The 17,603-nt window shown below is 39.9% G+C and overlaps 2 protein-coding genes across 2 annotated transcripts; one reads left to right on the plus strand and one right to left on the minus strand.

The window, feature by feature from the left end:
* The first annotated feature begins 604 nt into the window (after positions 1-604).
* Positions 605-2,286, plus strand: LOC105691819 (putative nuclease HARBI1). Its single transcript, XM_012410548.3, has 2 exons — positions 605-1,180; positions 1,361-2,286. The coding sequence occupies exons 1-2, from the start codon at positions 620-622 to the stop codon at positions 1,958-1,960; spliced, it is 1,161 nt and encodes a 386-aa protein (XP_012265971.3). The 5' UTR covers positions 605-619; the 3' UTR covers positions 1,961-2,286.
* Positions 2,287-2,558: 272 nt separating this feature from the next.
* Positions 2,559-4,612, minus strand: LOC105691584. Its single transcript, XM_048659510.1, has 7 exons — positions 4,477-4,612; positions 4,181-4,310; positions 3,644-3,832; positions 3,361-3,538; positions 3,064-3,260; positions 2,688-2,982; positions 2,559-2,577 (listed from the first exon to the last, which is right to left on the minus strand). Exons 1-6 carry the CDS (start codon positions 4,492-4,494, stop codon positions 2,861-2,863), a joined length of 834 nt encoding a protein of 277 aa, XP_048515467.1. The 5' UTR covers positions 4,495-4,612; the 3' UTR covers positions 2,559-2,577; positions 2,688-2,860.
* Between the last annotated feature and the right edge of the window lie 12,991 nt (positions 4,613-17,603).

The following is a 17,603-nucleotide window of genomic DNA, read 5'->3' on the forward strand; positions in this document are numbered from 1 at the left end:
GTCAACACAAGGCGAGATGGGAATAATTATTATCTATCGCAAAAGTGATACCGCTTGCTGCACCTTCATTTCAACAGCAGTCTTCCGTGTATACACAATTACTGATACATAATTCGAAAAATCCCGCTCATGAATTTTACAACAAATGAGTACGTCGACATGCTTCTCCTTTAGGCTGGTGTTCTATGCTACGGAAATAGTTCCGTCTTCACGAACCCGGAATCTAGTTACTTCTCAAGCGCCAATCAGAGGCATTCCGGATCCACTGATAAACGGGATCTATTTTTCTACTATTTCTATGATACGGAATTGACACACACGGAACGATCGCCAGCGAATTGCGATCATTCTTTTTAGCGCTGAATTCGAAATGCGTTACTGTGACTGGCTGTCAGCGCTTCCGGGCTTGTGCATTCTGTGACATGGGACACCCAATGGCTGCAGAGACGGATTCGTGTCACCCACACAAGCATATGTATTGTTTACATTGAATTCGTTGGTTTACATCTTGTTTACATGCTTACTTGTCGCGCTTAACCTCTCTTCAAGAATTTGAATATTGTCAAAAAGAAATGGATGCTGAAACCGTTTTGTTATCTATCGCAGCTGTGTGGATAAAATGGAAGACAGCACAGCTCAGACAGAGAGATATTTTGCACCACAATTTATGTGCATTTACGATGTTTTGGAATCAGAAAACGATCGCGATAGACGTAGATTTTGGGTTCGGCCGATATTTAGTGCAGAGATGCGATTTCTTCAGGGTGCAAGTGACAACTTGATAAGCGAAATGGAATTAGTTGACAACGAGAAGTACGTGAATTACTTCCGTATGACACCTAAACTTTTCAACCAGTTACTCTCTTTGTGCGAAGCTGGCCTGACAAAGCAGACGGTGGTTCGTGATCCAATTCCTGCTAAAACTCGACTGCAAGTTGTTCTACTGTACCTAGCATCAGGCGATAGCATGACATCGATCTCCTATGCCTTTCGGATTAGACATAACACAGTAACCAAAATTATAGCAGAAGGTTGCAATGAGATATGGAGGTGTTTGAAAGACTCAGCATTCTTAACAGTAAATACAAACAATTGGAAATCTCTGGCTAACAGCTTTCAAGAAAAGTGGAATTTTCCCAATTGCATAGGAGCCATCGACGGCAAGAATGTAGTATTGCAGGTAATGTATTTACTGCCAGATATAGTCTTAGGCACAGATATTTGTTACCTCTCTAGGAAAGCAGTCATGTGGTACTTGCACTTGGTATGTAACAACTAGCTGTGTGCATAACCATATGTGAACTCAATTGCTCAAGAAACGTCCATACTGACAGATTTGTGTCTCATTTTATCATTACAGGCACCGGTGAACAGTGGCTCAACATTCTATAACTACAAGGGCACTCATAGTTTAGTTTTGTTGGCATGTAGCGATGCACATTACCGCTTCACCCTTGTAGACATCGGAGCTGAGGGACGTCGAAGCGATGGTGGAATATTCCGGACCAGCAATATTGGCCAACGGTTCGAAGAAGGGTCATTACAACTTCCTCTGCCCCGATCCATTGGTGGTAACGATGGACCCATTCTACCTTTTGTATTGCTTGGTGATGAAGCCTTCGCACTGACCAAATATATGATGAGGCCATATCCCCGTAGTTCTGCTCTGAACAGAACGAAGAAGATCTTCAATTATAGGCTGAGTAGGGGGGGAAGAGTTATTCAAAGTGCGTTTGGCATCATGGCAGCAAAGTGGAGAATCTATCGGAGACCGATTATTGCATCTGTACCCACTGCAATAAAGATTGTGCAAGCAACGTGTTGTTTACATAATTATATAATATCTCACGAAGCAGTATTACCTGCTACACAGAGATTCTACTCGACAGTCACTACCGAAGAACGCAGTGCAGGTTGTTATGCCTTACTTGACATTGACAATACTGGATCGGTGTCGTAGTGTTCAGGCTACAAAGATCAGAGCGAAGTATGCGAGATTTTTCGAAGGTGAAGGCGCAGTGCCCTGGCAATGGAAAAGGATGATGAGGAACGATTTTCAATCTCATACCTGGGAAGACGTAAACTTACATTTTTATCTACAGCTTGAGTCCTGGCTTTTAATCGTGGTTATTATTTTCCTAGTTATCTGTTTCTGATTTGTGAATCTAATACCTGCCTGAGGGCCATCCCATGGTGTAATAAATTGGTGTTGTTATTATTAGCATTCTTTAATTTAGCGTTGTACCGTTACTTATCTAATACGAAATACAGCCTTGTGATGAACTTGCATGTATTTTATTATTTTTCACGTTGTTAATAACGATTTATTAAAACCCGTACTACTGTGTTCTCGCAAAGACGAAAATGACGGAAACATACAATATTGCGCTCATATCAGCTATGAAAAACTAATCTGGAAAATTGGTGGTCAAGTAAAAAAAATACAGAAAAAGTAAATAATAATCGATCAATCTGTTTGTATTGCATCAGATGCTTATAAAAGTAATATAAAGATTTTCTTAGACCTAGTTAAGAATGATAACATTCTGTGTATTTATAAATAACTGTAAACTTATCCTATTTCATCAGTCATCCGTAGACTTATCCTATTTCATAAAACTAGTCGTGGCAGGACACTTTTGGCCTAAACGTAAAGATAAACTTCTTCATATCAAGAAATGAAACACGGTAGTGTATAAAAAGAACAGACGGATTATTTAAACGCAGTTTATAAAAAAATAATAATAAATAACTCTGCCAGAATCCCATTTCAGTCTTGCAAGTTGAGCCTCTCCTCGACTTCCATAAGCATAGTTAGAAATTTAATTTCCAAAGCCGTTCTCTCGCGGTATGGAAGTCTTCACAGGCCTTCGCCTAACCGAAGCAGCATGCCATCGACTGCATCTACTTGCGCTACAGGCTGCTTCAACGCATCTATTAACGCTGAGCGTAGATCAGCGTTACTTTCACTCAACTTTCGCTCTGAAACCGGTAAATACACATTCGGGTAAGATATCAAGGCATAAGAAGAACAGCAGTTCTTATAATGAATTATATACGAACTCTTTTGGCCTGGTGTTGGAGTTCTTGAAGGTGGTGTTGGTGACATCAGTGAGTCGCGATCAGTATTGCTCGAGAATGTGGATGACGCTGATGAGGGACCAGGAGGAACTATGCCACAATTGACATCCTGGATAAGGGAAACGCTCGAACAGCCGCTATCACTAGGCGATTGAGGTACAGCAATATTACTAATAGTTCTGCAAAGTGAAACATACTAATATTATATGACGCCAACATGAGATTTTTTATTTATTATTTTTATCGGTCATCATAATTATGATAAGAAAATAAACGTACTGTGTGTTCGGTAACGAGTCGCCCAAAAACTTCATCAGGTCATAATGTCGGAATGACGTTCTTTTTGAATTGCCAGCTGCAGACCCGCTAGGTGTGTATGTATGCTGCTTCTTCTTTTCCTTCATGTAACATTCTCGCATATATTGCCATCTTTTTTTCGCATCTTCTGCGGTCATGCCTATAACATTTGATGTAATATTTACTTATTGACTACTCGAAGACAGGCAACTGGCTAGCCTAACTAACCGAATTCAATCATCAGAACATCAATATTCGCACTAACCTCCTAAGGTATTGCTGATTTCCAACCACAACGCATTAATCTTCAATTTTGTCCTCTGTTTCACAGGTAATTGCGCATTGTACAGGGCTGGTCTTTTTGGAATAGCTTCAATAAGGACCTCGTCGGACACTAAATTCTCATCGTCGACCTCTTCGGTAGCTAGAGATTGCGTAGCACCTGGTCTTGGTACTACAAAAATTGCGTGATGTAATTGGAAGAATAACATAGTATGAAATTTTTATTGCTCAGGAACATTTTTCCTACAGCAATAGAATACACACATACTTAATTCGATACACAATGAAACAAAACGTATGTAAAAAAAAACTATTGGTTGTACATGGCCATGTACAGTTTTTGTATTAAGGACTCCGTACCGAGCCTTTGACAATTCTATGAGTTTCATGAAAACGCTTAGCCAAATTTATTAGCAGCTTTAGACTATAGCTTAAAGGTTAAGTAAAATCAATAATTCATTGTGACGCGATTGAAAAAATAAGTTATTCGTTGAAGGAGAAGACTTGCAGCTAAACTTACTCAGAGTAACAACAAAATTTTCGTCCACTTTCAAGCAGTGTACATGCTCGTCATAGTGCTCTAGGCACTTGTGTTGTAGAATAGTCCGACAACCTTGTATCAGCCAGCCACAGTACCCACATTTTACAGGCTGTTAATAAAAGGTGATGAAGATTCTTGAATTATAGGTTAGAGATTAGGTGATACTAGGTCAAACGTGACGGAAATTTTGATCGTTCAAATATTTTCATTTCAACAACAGCTACAACAAACAAATGAATGAATGAATTGCGTATTCTAAAGAATTTTATACTTACAGGACTTGACGAATCCATTATTCTTCATTAAGCTACGCAGAAGCTAAGCAAGTGGACACACACAGATCTTTTGGATCTCTGAAAGAAGGTCCGGAACGCATCTGATTGGCTCTTTAAAGGTAACTAGTTCCGGCTTCGTGGAGACGGAATATTTTTCGTACCATGGGACGTCAGCCTTATGGTCAGTGCCGAAGTAATGCAGCTGTTACGGCAAGAACTTGTCGCATTAAATATCCAGACAGATAGGTTGCATCTCATTCTCGTTTTTACAATCAGTATTGACGTAAATGACGATATGTATTTATGTATCAGAGCCAATTTTCCATGCCATCTGACTTTTAAACGACTTGAATTTCGTTTGCGCCAAACTGGTGAATTGAAAAAACGAATAGGGATCAGACCCCGCCCTGCTACCGGTGGTGATAATGACGAGCTTGTGTTAGCTGCTGTGGCTGCTGATACTCACATGAGTACGCGACGAATTGCGAATGATCTTCCAGAGATTAGCCACTCTTCGATGCATAGAATTCTAAAGTGGCAGAAATTTCAACCTTATCATATCCACCTAATGCAAGAGTTGTTTGGCAATGATTTGGTTGATCGTATGGTTTTTTGCCACTGGCTCACCGAAGAAATATTTTTGCAAGATGATTTTTCGGGTGACATAAGGTTCTCCGAAGAATCTCGTTTTGATAATAACGGTGTAGTAAACCGCCGCTATATGCATTATTGGTCTCAAGAAAACCCATATTGCATGGGAGATACGGCGTTCCAACATCAATAGGGTGTTGATGTTTGGTGCGGTGTTCTTGGAGACTACGTAATAGGGCCTTATTTCTTCTTCATGATGGAGCTCCACTCCATTGGGCCAGACTTGTGAGAGATTACCTGGATAGTCAGTGAATTACTATTATTACTGTAACAAATTTTATTATAACAATCATTATTCGAAAGACCCAAGAATCGTTTTCTGCATGAAAAATTGCATATGCGATTCCTGTCAAAATTGATAATGATGAGAAGGTTTGGAAATTCGGATTTCGCAGACACTTTTCCGGGGTGTTGGATCGGAAGAAGAAGTACAGTATAATGGCCAGCAAGATCGCGGTATATCAAATCCAAAGTTTATGAAACTCAACCGGTGACCGGAGAGGATCTTAAAGAAAGGGTCACTGCAACATGCAGATCCATGTCGCCAGATACATCACGAGCTGTTCGAGAAAATCTCCGACAGCGGCTTGATATTTGTATCGATAGAAAGGGCAGACGATTCGAGGCGTATCTGTGAGTGTCAGGGTGAATAAATACTTAACAAGCACATTAAATCATTGTTGACATGTTTTTCCTACACCAAGAAATTGTATCTTCTATTCTCGTGAGAATTTCGGTCTACGGAAATCTGATGCTTGTTGATTGGCTAGAGGGGCATGGCTGCGTGTCGACTAAGTCCCTCCCATTCTGAACACATGAGGTGATACACCCTGTATATTAAGGTGTTTAAAAAAATACATTTTTTTTTCCTTGATGGTGTCGAAAAGTTGAAAGTACCTCCAAAAACAAGAATTCCGGCGTCCATAAGAGCCCCATATATTGATTTTGGGCTTACAAATAACGAATAAGATCCGAAGAGAATTTCTCGAATATAACGACCGTGTAGCGCATTACATGGCTTACCCCCTGACATGCGCAACATTGTACGATGAAATGATTTTAAGGGAGTATTCAACTGTAGGATTTTGAAAAAATCGAAATTTTTTTTTCTTTCATATTTTTAAAGTTCTGTTACGTCGGTAAACGCTGCCACTAATTAGTTACTTGTGTAAAAGGTTCACCGGCGTTATTATTTAGGTTCGTTCTCGTTTTATGCAACTAAATGCAACTGCAGGAAAGGATTCGAAGTGATGAAGGTGACAGTTTGTAGATGATTATGATACGAAGTATATTTATTCGCCAAGCTCGGGGAGGCTTACAGGCGTAATCAGACGTGTTTAAGTCTCGAAGAGTTATGATTATTATTGACCAGGCTCGGGGAGGCTTACAGGTGTGTTTGATAAATATTTGTAGAGTGACCGATCCAGGATTTCGGTGTGTGACTAAGGAACTGTGTCCTGGAAAACCGTACTGTTTGATTCTAAGTTCAGAAGTGATTTTGATATAAAGATTAGGAATAAGGTGAGTTCGGTTTATTGAAAGAGCGGCTAGGTGGAGTGGGAGTGCACGTGTAGCTGACAGGGTGCAAATCGGGAAGTCATTGCACTTCCATGTCATGCTGATGCAAGGTCGAGCAATGACCGATGGCAATTGAAATAGTCAGGCCGGAAGAAAGATGTCGGGTTGCATCCAGTAGAATTGGTGGTAATACTTGGTATGTAATGGGAATTGGTAAGAATGGTTGCGCGAGACGTTTGGACCGAGGTCCGGACATAACACCCCCCCCCCCCCCCGTTAAAGAAGTATACCGTCGTGAAGCGGTGGTATGGTTCTGTACGCGAAGTGTAGAAAAGTGGAATGAAGGAGTGTCTGATTACACCTATCCGTAATAATTGTTTACATTGAAATCTTTAAGATAAATACGCCTATGGTTAATGCGCGTTAGAGCGGGTTAGTATACATCTTTTCTTAATAATAGCTTATCTTGTAGTTCATAATTATTAGTATGGCGTAATGCTATCTTACGGTAAATACAATGTTCTTAATATTAGTGTATTGTTTGATATAATTTTGAAAATGCTTTCACTTTTACAGGCATCTCTCTACTCGAATAATGGTGCTTTTTGTTACAAATGTGTTGACAATGTTTGATCCTCCTATGTTATGTTAATTTCCTATGGGCCTAACTTACAGATGTTCATTCAGCTATGTTTTTGTTTTCGGCTCCGCGCTATTTTCCAATTGATTGCCAGATTATTGATCAGGGTAATAGACTGAGTCCAAGATTCCGCGTACGTACGGTGGTGTGTAACCTGTATTCATGCTACTTAGAGATTTTCGTAAGGCGAGTCTGAGTTCGTGTGTGCGTGTTTTAGTTTATTATTGTGGACTACTTTTGTTTTGCGTGGTGTTAGATATATTTCTGCGTTTATGTCGTTAATTATCCGCTTAATGACGTATGGACCCTTATAGTGATCGTCCAGTTTCGTACGAGCTCCGTTTAATAGAAATACGCGTTGTCCTGCTTCGAAATGTTGTGTATTCAGGTAACTATCGTGCAAGATCTTCGACTTCTGTTTGGCTTTGTTCAGATTCTGTGCGGCGAGGTTGCATGCAGTAGTGATATTTTCCATTAAATCGATGACGAATGTGTCGTATGTCAATGCAGTCGCTGGGGATGGTGTTAAACTGGTCGGTAATTGTGCTTCTTTTCCGAAAATTAAACGGTGCGGGGTAAAGTTTATGCCTTCGTGTTTGGCGGTGTTGTAACTGAATATCGCGATTTTGATATATTCATCCCAGTCTTTCTCTGCGTCGGTGTAATGTTTAAGATGCTCTGTCAAAACTAAGTGACTGCGTTCTAGTGATCTGTTAGATTGCGGGTGGTAGGGAGTTGTATAAATTTGTTTAACTTTGAATAACCTGCAAATTTGTTTCATTACCGTGCTCATGAAATTTCTTCCCTGATCTGTCAATATAGTACCTCTGTGCACCTGCCCCCCCCCCCCCCCCCCCCATTTTCGAAAATGAAAAATAGAGTGTTCGAAATTACGAGCTATTTATGAGCTCTCATAATGGCCAAGTTCCGATTTTTGAGCTTCAATCACAGAGCAGAAATCAACGTTTTTAAGTCGGGGGGCTGAGAACGTACGTAGTCAGCCCCCCCACCCCTCAAGACGGCTGTGAAAAAATCGAAAAAAATGGGGAATTATGAGCTATTTATGAGCTCCCAAGATATTGTGATTTCGATTTTTGAGCTGCAAGCCTTAGATACCTACCTCATGAAAACCGATTTACACCACGAGAGAACTACCCTCGCCGTTGGTCGAATCGAAAACTTTTTATGAAAGAAGATGTTCCCTGAATTATGAGCTCCCAAGATATCGTGGTTTTGATTTTTGAGCTGCAACCCTTAGATACCCACCCCCTGAAAACCGATTCACACCAAGAGAGAACTACCCTCGCCGTTGGTCGAATCGAAATCTTTATATAAAAGAAGATGTTCCCTGAATTATGAGTTTTATCCATTTCAATTTTCTCAAAATTATTCAAAACATTGGCGTTTGGCGTTAGTCTGGTGAAATACTACTACATTGTTGCAATCATAGCCGCTCCATCTAATACTCATTTCTTTTTCTATCGGCGTCTTTCAGAATAATTTCTTTGATGTTTCTGGAACAAAAAGCAGTGGCCGACAATTTGCTTTTCAATATTCAGTTGCCTTTCGCATTCGGTAGCATTAACATTGAGGACGAAAAAACCTGAATAAGGCAGATTTTACATAGCACAATTAAACGTGTGTATTAAGTACATTTTTTCGGATATTCTTTATTAGGGGACTTTTTCGTCGTGTTAGTGATTTTGATTGGGATTTTCAATATTGCCACATAATAACTATGAAGCGAGGTCGGCCACGGCAATTGGACAAAGATGCTATCATCTCATCTGTGTTGGCGCGTAGATTCGATATCATTAACGAAGTCGGCGGAATCGTATCTAAAAATGACCAAGTGTGGAAATCGCTATCCTGTGAACTTAAGAATAAGATTCAACCACACGCGTTATTTACCTTCGTCATTAACAATCGATATAACGTGAGAGATCTCCTCAGTCCTATCAGTGATCCTCCTGAGGATTGTACCGACGAATGCTTAGACGGAAAATACGGCGAAATTCAGGAATCCTCAATAGATTCCGAAAGGGATAAAGATGATCATGAGATGGTGGATTTAGTATTCGAAAAGGCGGAACTAGAGGCAATGATCATTCGAAAACAATATAGTCGGTCGAAAAAGCACAGGCCTCAAATTCCTTTCCGCGAATATTTGGTGTTAAAGCCCGGTAAATGGCAAGACACCATAACAGAAAAGCTGTGGGTTATCTGCAAAAAAAAATGTAAGTTTCAGTTTAAACGAAACAAAATTTATAATAACAAAGTGGAAGTATTCGGCAAGTGTAATTGTTAATTGTGGTTCAGTGATCAAAGGCACAATTGAACGATTAAATATGAACTCGGACATTAATAAAATGACGTGCATAATAACCAGTGGCAACGGTGAGTGCGGTAAGCGGTACTTACGTCCATTGACGTTGGAATATTGACGGTGCATTTTTAAGACCGAATGGCATTCTTTTATATTCATAGTGACCGTGGGGAGTTGAAAGAGCTGTTTCTGGCGCGTGGTCTGGATGCATTGGGATTTGATGAAATCCGGAGGCTAGATCGAATGTCGAAAAATATTTTGCTGAGCCTAGCTTGTCTAAGATATCAGTAATATTCGGCAAGGGGTATGCATCGCCTACTGTTTTGTCATTAAGCATTCTGAAATCTATTACCATACGCCACTTTTTATTTCCACTAGCGTCTGCCTTTTTAGGAACAATCCACACAGGAGAATTGAACGGAGACGTTGAGTGTCTGATGACGTCTTGTTTAAGCAATTTTGTAACTTGTTTATTTATTTCATCCTTTTGTGAGTTGGGATGTCTGTATTGTTTAGTGTGTATGGGAATTTCGTCCGTTGTGGGAATCGTGTGACTGACCAGATGGGTGTGGCCTAATTGATCACCAGCTAAGAAAAATAAGTGATTGTATTCGATTGCGAGGTCTGTAATTGATTGTTGAAGTGAAACTTCTTCATCGGGGTTGGAAAAAAATTTAGTGTAACATTTTTTCGTTACGCGCCATCTTTCTCTTATCCCTACCACGCGTGATTCGAAGTATACTTTCTCCAGCGGAGTAGGGATTGGTAAATGTCTCCAATGTATTTTGCGGCCCGTTTTGAGTAGTTACATTTTTGAAATCCAGGTGGCGATTGCATCGACTTCCATAAGAGCCCGTGACTCGCTTAGAGTAGTGATGACTTTGACCACTAGGTGGTGTCGTGCAATTGCCATTTACCAATAGCATATCGTTTTAACGGACTTACTCCTACCACTATACTTGACCGTTTTTCTATTGCACGCTTATTTATTCCTAACGCTCTATAGTGACGTGATAAATATATATATATGTTATATTGAAGTGATCAGCAAAATCAAAGGGTTTATTTTAATTCTAATTCCAGTGAATTTCTAAAAGAAGTAAGTAATTACATCTCTTTTTCTAATACTTAGGTGTAATTATAGTATTTATTTTTCCACGTTATTTAAAATTAACCTCAGTTTTTGATTGTATTTTTCAATACACTAACACGTGGGTGTAATTATGGTATCAATTTTTTCTAATACTTGAATGTTGATTGTGGTATTTATTTTTCTAAAATATTCAAAGTCAACCTCAGTTTTTGATTGCATTTTTCAAAACACCAACACGTGGGCGTGATCATGTTGTTTAGTTTTTAAGTTTTCAAGTTATTTAAGCTTAACCTTCGTCATAAATATAAATATATATATATATATATATATATATATATTGGACATCAACTTGAACAGTAACTGCATTTGAAGATTCCTCAGGATTTGGCGATATTTATATATACAGGGTAAGTCTTATGAAAGGTCGAGAATGGGTGGAGCTTAATTACTATAAAGGCACGCCCATTCGACCAATGAGGTAAGCATCACGTAGACCATGCTGAAATGTGGTGCGGGTATGTAAACAAGGTTCGAACAATTGATAACAACCGTATGACTTAAGTATCTATTAATAACAGGTAGAGAGGTCTGAAGTGAGAGTAAAAACAAAGAGTAGCACAATCAAGCCAGCTATCGTATTCATTTTTTTTTTTTTCTATTATTAATAATCAGAGAAACTGCTTGAGCTCTTAGGCGTCTTCCTTGATGTAAACATCGAATTATCTTCGCAACAATTCTCTATTACCCGACAGTCCATCACGGTAAATGATCGTATTAGTAGTGCCAGTAAAATCAAACTTGATCTAAACTGAATCGCAGAATGGTAGCTTTTAGTACAGACGAATATGTTGACATGCTGCTTGTTTACGGCGAATGTCGACAAAATGCGAGTCTTGCTGCTGGATTTTACAGGGTTAAATATCCGAATAGGTAAGTAATAGTCATGACAAAGGGTATCGACTCAAATTATGTATCAGAGAATTAATTATTTTCATTTTATTAATCAACACTAGTTTTATCTATTGATTTTTGTGGAGTTTCGTTGGTAAGTTTCATCAATTTTTTTAAATCGTCAGTCGTCGCACTGTGTATTGAGTACTGTACCAATTTTTGCAGGGACAACTTTCCATCAGGTAAGGTTTTGGTTCCGTGCAAAAACGACGCGGAATCAAACCCAATTCTGTGACAAATGAAACTAACGAGGAATTAGTCCTAGCCACCGTTGCCGTTGACCCTCACGTCAGTACTCAGCAAATTAGTCGAGACTTTGTTGACATTAGCCAGTCATCGGTATCCAGAATTTTAAAAAGACACAGATTTCACCCGTATCATGTACAACTTGTTCAAGAGTTGCATGGTGGTGATTCTGTGGCAAGGATGGTTTTTTGCCATTGGTTGACCGAAAAAGTATTCGAAGCAGATGATTTTTTATCTTACATCATGTTTTCGGATGAATCTCGATTTAATAATACAGGGGTGGTCAATCGGCATAACTCGCACACAAGAAAAGTCACAAGAAAAAGAAAATCCTCACTGGATCCGAAAATCAGGGTTTCAAATTCGATGGGGTGTTAACGTTTGGTGCGGTATTTTTAGAGGCTACATCATCGGTCCATATTTTTTCAACGGGCACCTAACAGGGGCTCGTTATCTCGATTTTTTACAAAATATTCTACCGCAGTTATTAGAAGATGTTGCTCTTGCTACTCGTGAGCGCATGTGGTTCCAACATGACGGTGCACCACCGCATTTCGCGAGAAATGTTCGAGAACATTTGAATAGTAAGTATTTGTACGAATTTATCGAAACACTACCGTGCTGTGTGTCATTACGTAGCGAAAAATCGTTGCTCCCAAATCGAATTCAAATCGTAATCATTCCGTTTTTTTTTTTTTGCTTTGATCCGCGTCACTGATTAATAATGAAGAGAAAATTCATATTTAGAAAGAAAAAAAATCAAGAAGACTATTATTTTCGCAGACGTTTTTCCTGGGCGATGGATTGGTAGAGGTAGTGCAGTTCCATGGCCTGCGAGATCTCTTGATCTGACCCCTCCAGATTTTTATCTCTGGGGATACATAAAAAATGAAGTCTATAAGACCCCGCCATTAGATGTAGATGACCTCAGGGCTCGAATAACAAGAGCATGCAGGTCCATTCCAAAATCAACCTTGGAGGCAGTTTGGGAATCGCTGCGAAATCGACTTGATGTTTGCATCGAAAAGGACGGTGATCAATTTGAGCAGTTTCTGTGACCATAAGTTGATGAAGCAAAATACATTAGCTGAAACAGTTATTGTCTTGTTTTTATTTTCACTCTCACTTTAGACATCTCTACCTGTTATTATTAGATACTTAAGTCATACGGTTGTTATCAATTGTTCGAACCTTGTTTACATACCCGCACCACATTTCAGCATGGTCTACGTGATGCTTACCTCATTGGTCGAATGGGCATGCCTTCATAGTAATTAAGCTCCACCCATTCTCGACCTTTCATAAGACTCACCCTGTATGTATTTATATATATGTTGTGACGTATCCAGCCAATTCGGCACTAAGCTGCCAAAAGATGCGCGAGCAATAACGCCAACGCGACTGCGCGATAAATCATGACGTCACATACAGGTATATAAGACCGGCACACGATCGACTCGACAGCAGTACTTGGCAGAGCGCCTACTGACTCATTTGCACGCTGGCGGTCCGTCTTGGGCAGTTCAGTGAATTTAGAAGCATATATTCAAAAACTAGGTAGTTGTGCCACAGCGGCCTGCTAACCACGAACTCATATAAATCAAGCAATCAAGCTTAAACAAGCGCCAATACCGCTTATTATTAACATTGGCTATCCGTCTTGGGTAGACCAGTGAACTTAGGGTCAATTTCAAATAGAATACGCCTAAAAGTAAAATATAAAAGATAATAGAGAATCTCTGCTATTAAGTCAGCTCAGATTTGGTTTATATTCAGTTTGTATTTGATTTCACGTTATCCTTGTCAGCAATATTGTCACATGAAACAAGAAGTATTATTTCGAATTACACACAATTGTTACATTAGAATCTGTTAAATATTTTTCACTATCTCTTTCCTTCATATGACCAAGTAGGATAGAGACAGCTTCGGCGGAACAAACCCCTCTAGTGGATGGCTCTGATAGCGAAATATCTATCCGAGTCCAAGGACTGAGCGGCTAGTGAAACCCAAGTCTGATTGACAGCGTCGGCAGATCAAACCCCTCTTGTGTATGGCTCTGATAGTGAAATATCTACCCGAGTCCAAGGACAGAGCGGCAAGTGAAACCCACGTCTGGAGCATAGGCATCCCTCACTTTAAACTCAGGAGACGGCTCTGGCAGCGTAAAAACCTGTCCCGAGTCCGTAATAGCAATTCAGATAGCGACTGCACCCTAACAATTAGCCTCAAAACTCCTAGAGAGCTCAAAATAAAATCATTTGAGTAAACTATTTACACTTACTTAACTTTCGAGACACTCACACTTCGAAAAAAGTAACAATGTATATATATATTTTTTGTAAATTGATGAATTAATTTTTTTAGATTCAACGATGGAAATATCGCCAAATCCTGAGGAATCTTCAAATGAAGTTACTGTTCAAGTTGATGTCCATCATCGGCATTGTTCACAACTCAGTGCATCAGTTGCTACCACAAGCCATGTCTGTGTGAATGAAACTCAAGCAACGGGTGATGTATCTTCAATCCACCCTGGTTATCCAAAAACAGCTGCAGAGCGAATGCGAGAGTATAGAGCTCGGAAAAAGAAGAAACTCTAACGGTGAATCATCAAAAACAGAAAAGATCAGCCGCAGAGCGTGTTAGAGAGTGTAGAATCCGAAAAAAATCGAAGATCTCGGAACACATTAGCCAAAGTCATAACTTGGTTGAGTCAACGTTAATTCAACAATTAGAGCGTGAAACTAATTATGTAGCATACACGGATTTTCATCGGCATAAACGGAGATTTTAATATCAATTTTGCTTCAGAAAAATCTTTGAAACTAATTGAATTTTTGAAAGATAAACTGAATTTATCCATGAAAAACAATCCTCAAACGTCGACAACGAAATCCGGCACTACAATTGATGGAGTTTTCGCTCGGTTACTAAATTTTGTGGAAGTAAACAATATATTTCGTATTTCAGTTACCATAAGCCATTAATAACACAAATATATAATAACGACATCAATGATAGTAATAATTCTATTACAATTAATGGAATTCAATAATAATCTTTGTAGTAATGAGCTAAAATGAAATAATTGTAGAATTTGTATTTATGTCTATGATAATAAAAGCCTTTTATCAAACTTTATCTAATTTAACTTTATTCAACCAATTTCTGTAAAGTTGCATATAGTAAATTATTTTTTGAAAAATAACGTCATAAAGAAGTTTCACTTCTTACGAGTGTACGCTAGTACACGCACACATTTTTTTCCTCGTCATTAAGGTGGTCCAACCTCAAATTTTCCGTTAAAACTTTTAAACGATTCGAATCATGATTTGGGTGTATGTTAAGTTCGCGTTGTCCCCTGGGTTTTTGCCTTATTGTTGCGAGAGTTCCGTGTGAGTTGTTGGGTGGTGGTCGTAGTGTCATATCAGCTTCAAGTCTGCGTGTGATGGTGTCAACTTCTTCTAGAGTTACCGTTGGCTGTTTTACTTCCACCGGTGTTTCGTTCGAATTGATGGCGCATGCATATGTAAAGCCTCTATTATTGCTGACTCATGCTTTTCCTGAGTAGACATTTTTTCCTAACTTGATTCCGTCGATAGCCCCTGATTTTATCGATGGATTGGCTACCTTTAAGCGAATGATCTGCGCGGTACGCGGTGGTATGGTTATTGTTTTGTTGTTCATTATTTTCAGAGGTTCGCAGTCGTTCGTAATTATGCAATCGTTTTCAAAAGATATTGTCGCATTCTGTTGTTTCAAAAATTCAATGCCAATGATTCCTTCTTCTCTGATTGGAAATGAGTTCTCGACTATGTGGAATTTGTGGAGCTTGTTACCGATTTGAACTTTTAGCGATCCGATGGTTTGCACCGTCCCTGTGTTATGCCCGTTAGCGTAGTTATATCTTTAGCTGTGCATAGCGCGTCTAAGCTAAGTGCGCGGAGTTTGATAATGTTTACGTCAGCACCTGTGTCTACCAAGAGCGGTGTCTCAGGATTGACGAATTCCGGGGCGCGTATATGTACTGTAGGAGCGTGATTCTGCTGATTCGTAAAAACTTGTGTGAGGTCGCGCGTGTGTGTGTGATTCAAATGAAGCGGTATGGTGCCGGTATTACGAGTATGCAGGATATTATTTTTAAGACAAATCGTTGCATTTTCTGTTTGGAAAAATCTGCACTAGGGATCCCGTCTCCCTTGATTGGAAATGAATCATGCACTAGATGAAATTCGTGTCGCGTGTTAGCGAATTCGAGGTCAATGCTGCCCATTGTTTCTAAATGTGGACCCGTTATTCCAGAGATGTATCGTTTGTCGGTTGGCGTGCACAGTGTGCGTCGGTCTATGCATCCGATTTTTATTAAATTTAGGTCGGCGCCTGTGTCTGTTATGAGGGTAGTGTATCTTTGGACTGTTTGCGGTGATTGTATTATTATGTGAGGAGCTGTCAATTCTGGCGATTCTTTTGTTTGTAATACGTTGCTGCTACTGGCGTAGGACGCTGGTCTTGATCTTGGGATATCGACGCGTCCACTAGATCGTCCCGGTTCTCGTTTAAATGACTGCCTCTCGAGTCGTTGCTAAAGTTTGCTTCGCGGTGTTCATTGTAATCATTGCTAGGATCATCGCGTTCATAAGGATCTCTTTGTGTGTAATTAACGCGGTGCTGGGCATGTGGACGGTTTTGTTCGCCTGGTACATTTCTGCTTTGATGGTTTTCTCTTTGATAGTTGAACTGTCTGTCGTTGTACCGATTATTTGCTTCTTGATAATTGAATTGTCTGTCGGTGTACCGATTGTTCGCTTCTTGATAATCGCGTGTTGCTTCTTGCGTGACCTGGTGGTTCGGGTGCCCTGTAGTTATTATTTCCGCGTCCTTGATAATGATCTCGCGGATTTTGGTGGTACTGATGGTTTTCGCGCGTCCGCGTTCGGCATTCCTGGAATGTGTGTCCTTCGCGTTTGCAATACGTGCAGGTGATCATTGTTTCTCGCGGTCTCGCTTGATTATTACCGTAAGTTTGACCCGTACGCGTGTAATTTTCTTGCTATTTCTTTCTGCGTCTCGTTGCTTTGTCCTGCATTCCCTGACTATGTGACCCGGGTGTCCGCAGTATGCGCACCGGACTGTGTTTTCGCGTCTATTACTAAAGTCTCTCCGGCTGTTCTCTGTGGATGTTCTGAGGATGTGGAATTTGGTTCTGTTGGCTACTACTCTTTGTATTGCCATGGCTTTATCCATTGCTTCTGCTAGTGTAGTTGGTTTTTCCGCGGCGACTCTACTTTCTATATCGTCTGGTAATCTTTTGATGAAAGAACGCGTAGCCGAAAGTCTAACCTGGTCTAATACATACCTAACAGCTTCATTTGGGATAGTAGCTTCAGCTACCTCCTTAGCTTTCCTGACTAATTCAGTTACCCTATCACAATACTAAATGACTGTTTCGTTTCGTTCCATCACGCATAGGCCAATGTCCGCCTGAATTTCATCCAAGGTTCTTTTGGATCTATATGCGCACTTAAGGTCTCCAAGTGTATCGACGAGGGTTACCGACTCTGGCTTTATGCGTCTAGCTGCTTCGCCCTCTGATTTGAGTTGCACTAAGAACGCGAATTGAGAGTGATCTCGCGGGTTTATTAAAATTTTGAATGTTATTAACTCGGGTCATGAATTCCCGGTACGACATATTTTTTGCA

This window comes from Athalia rosae, chromosome 8, assembly GCF_917208135.1.
Source record: "Athalia rosae chromosome 8, iyAthRosa1.1, whole genome shotgun sequence".
Lineage (NCBI taxonomy): Eukaryota > Metazoa > Arthropoda > Insecta > Hymenoptera > Athaliidae > Athalia > Athalia rosae.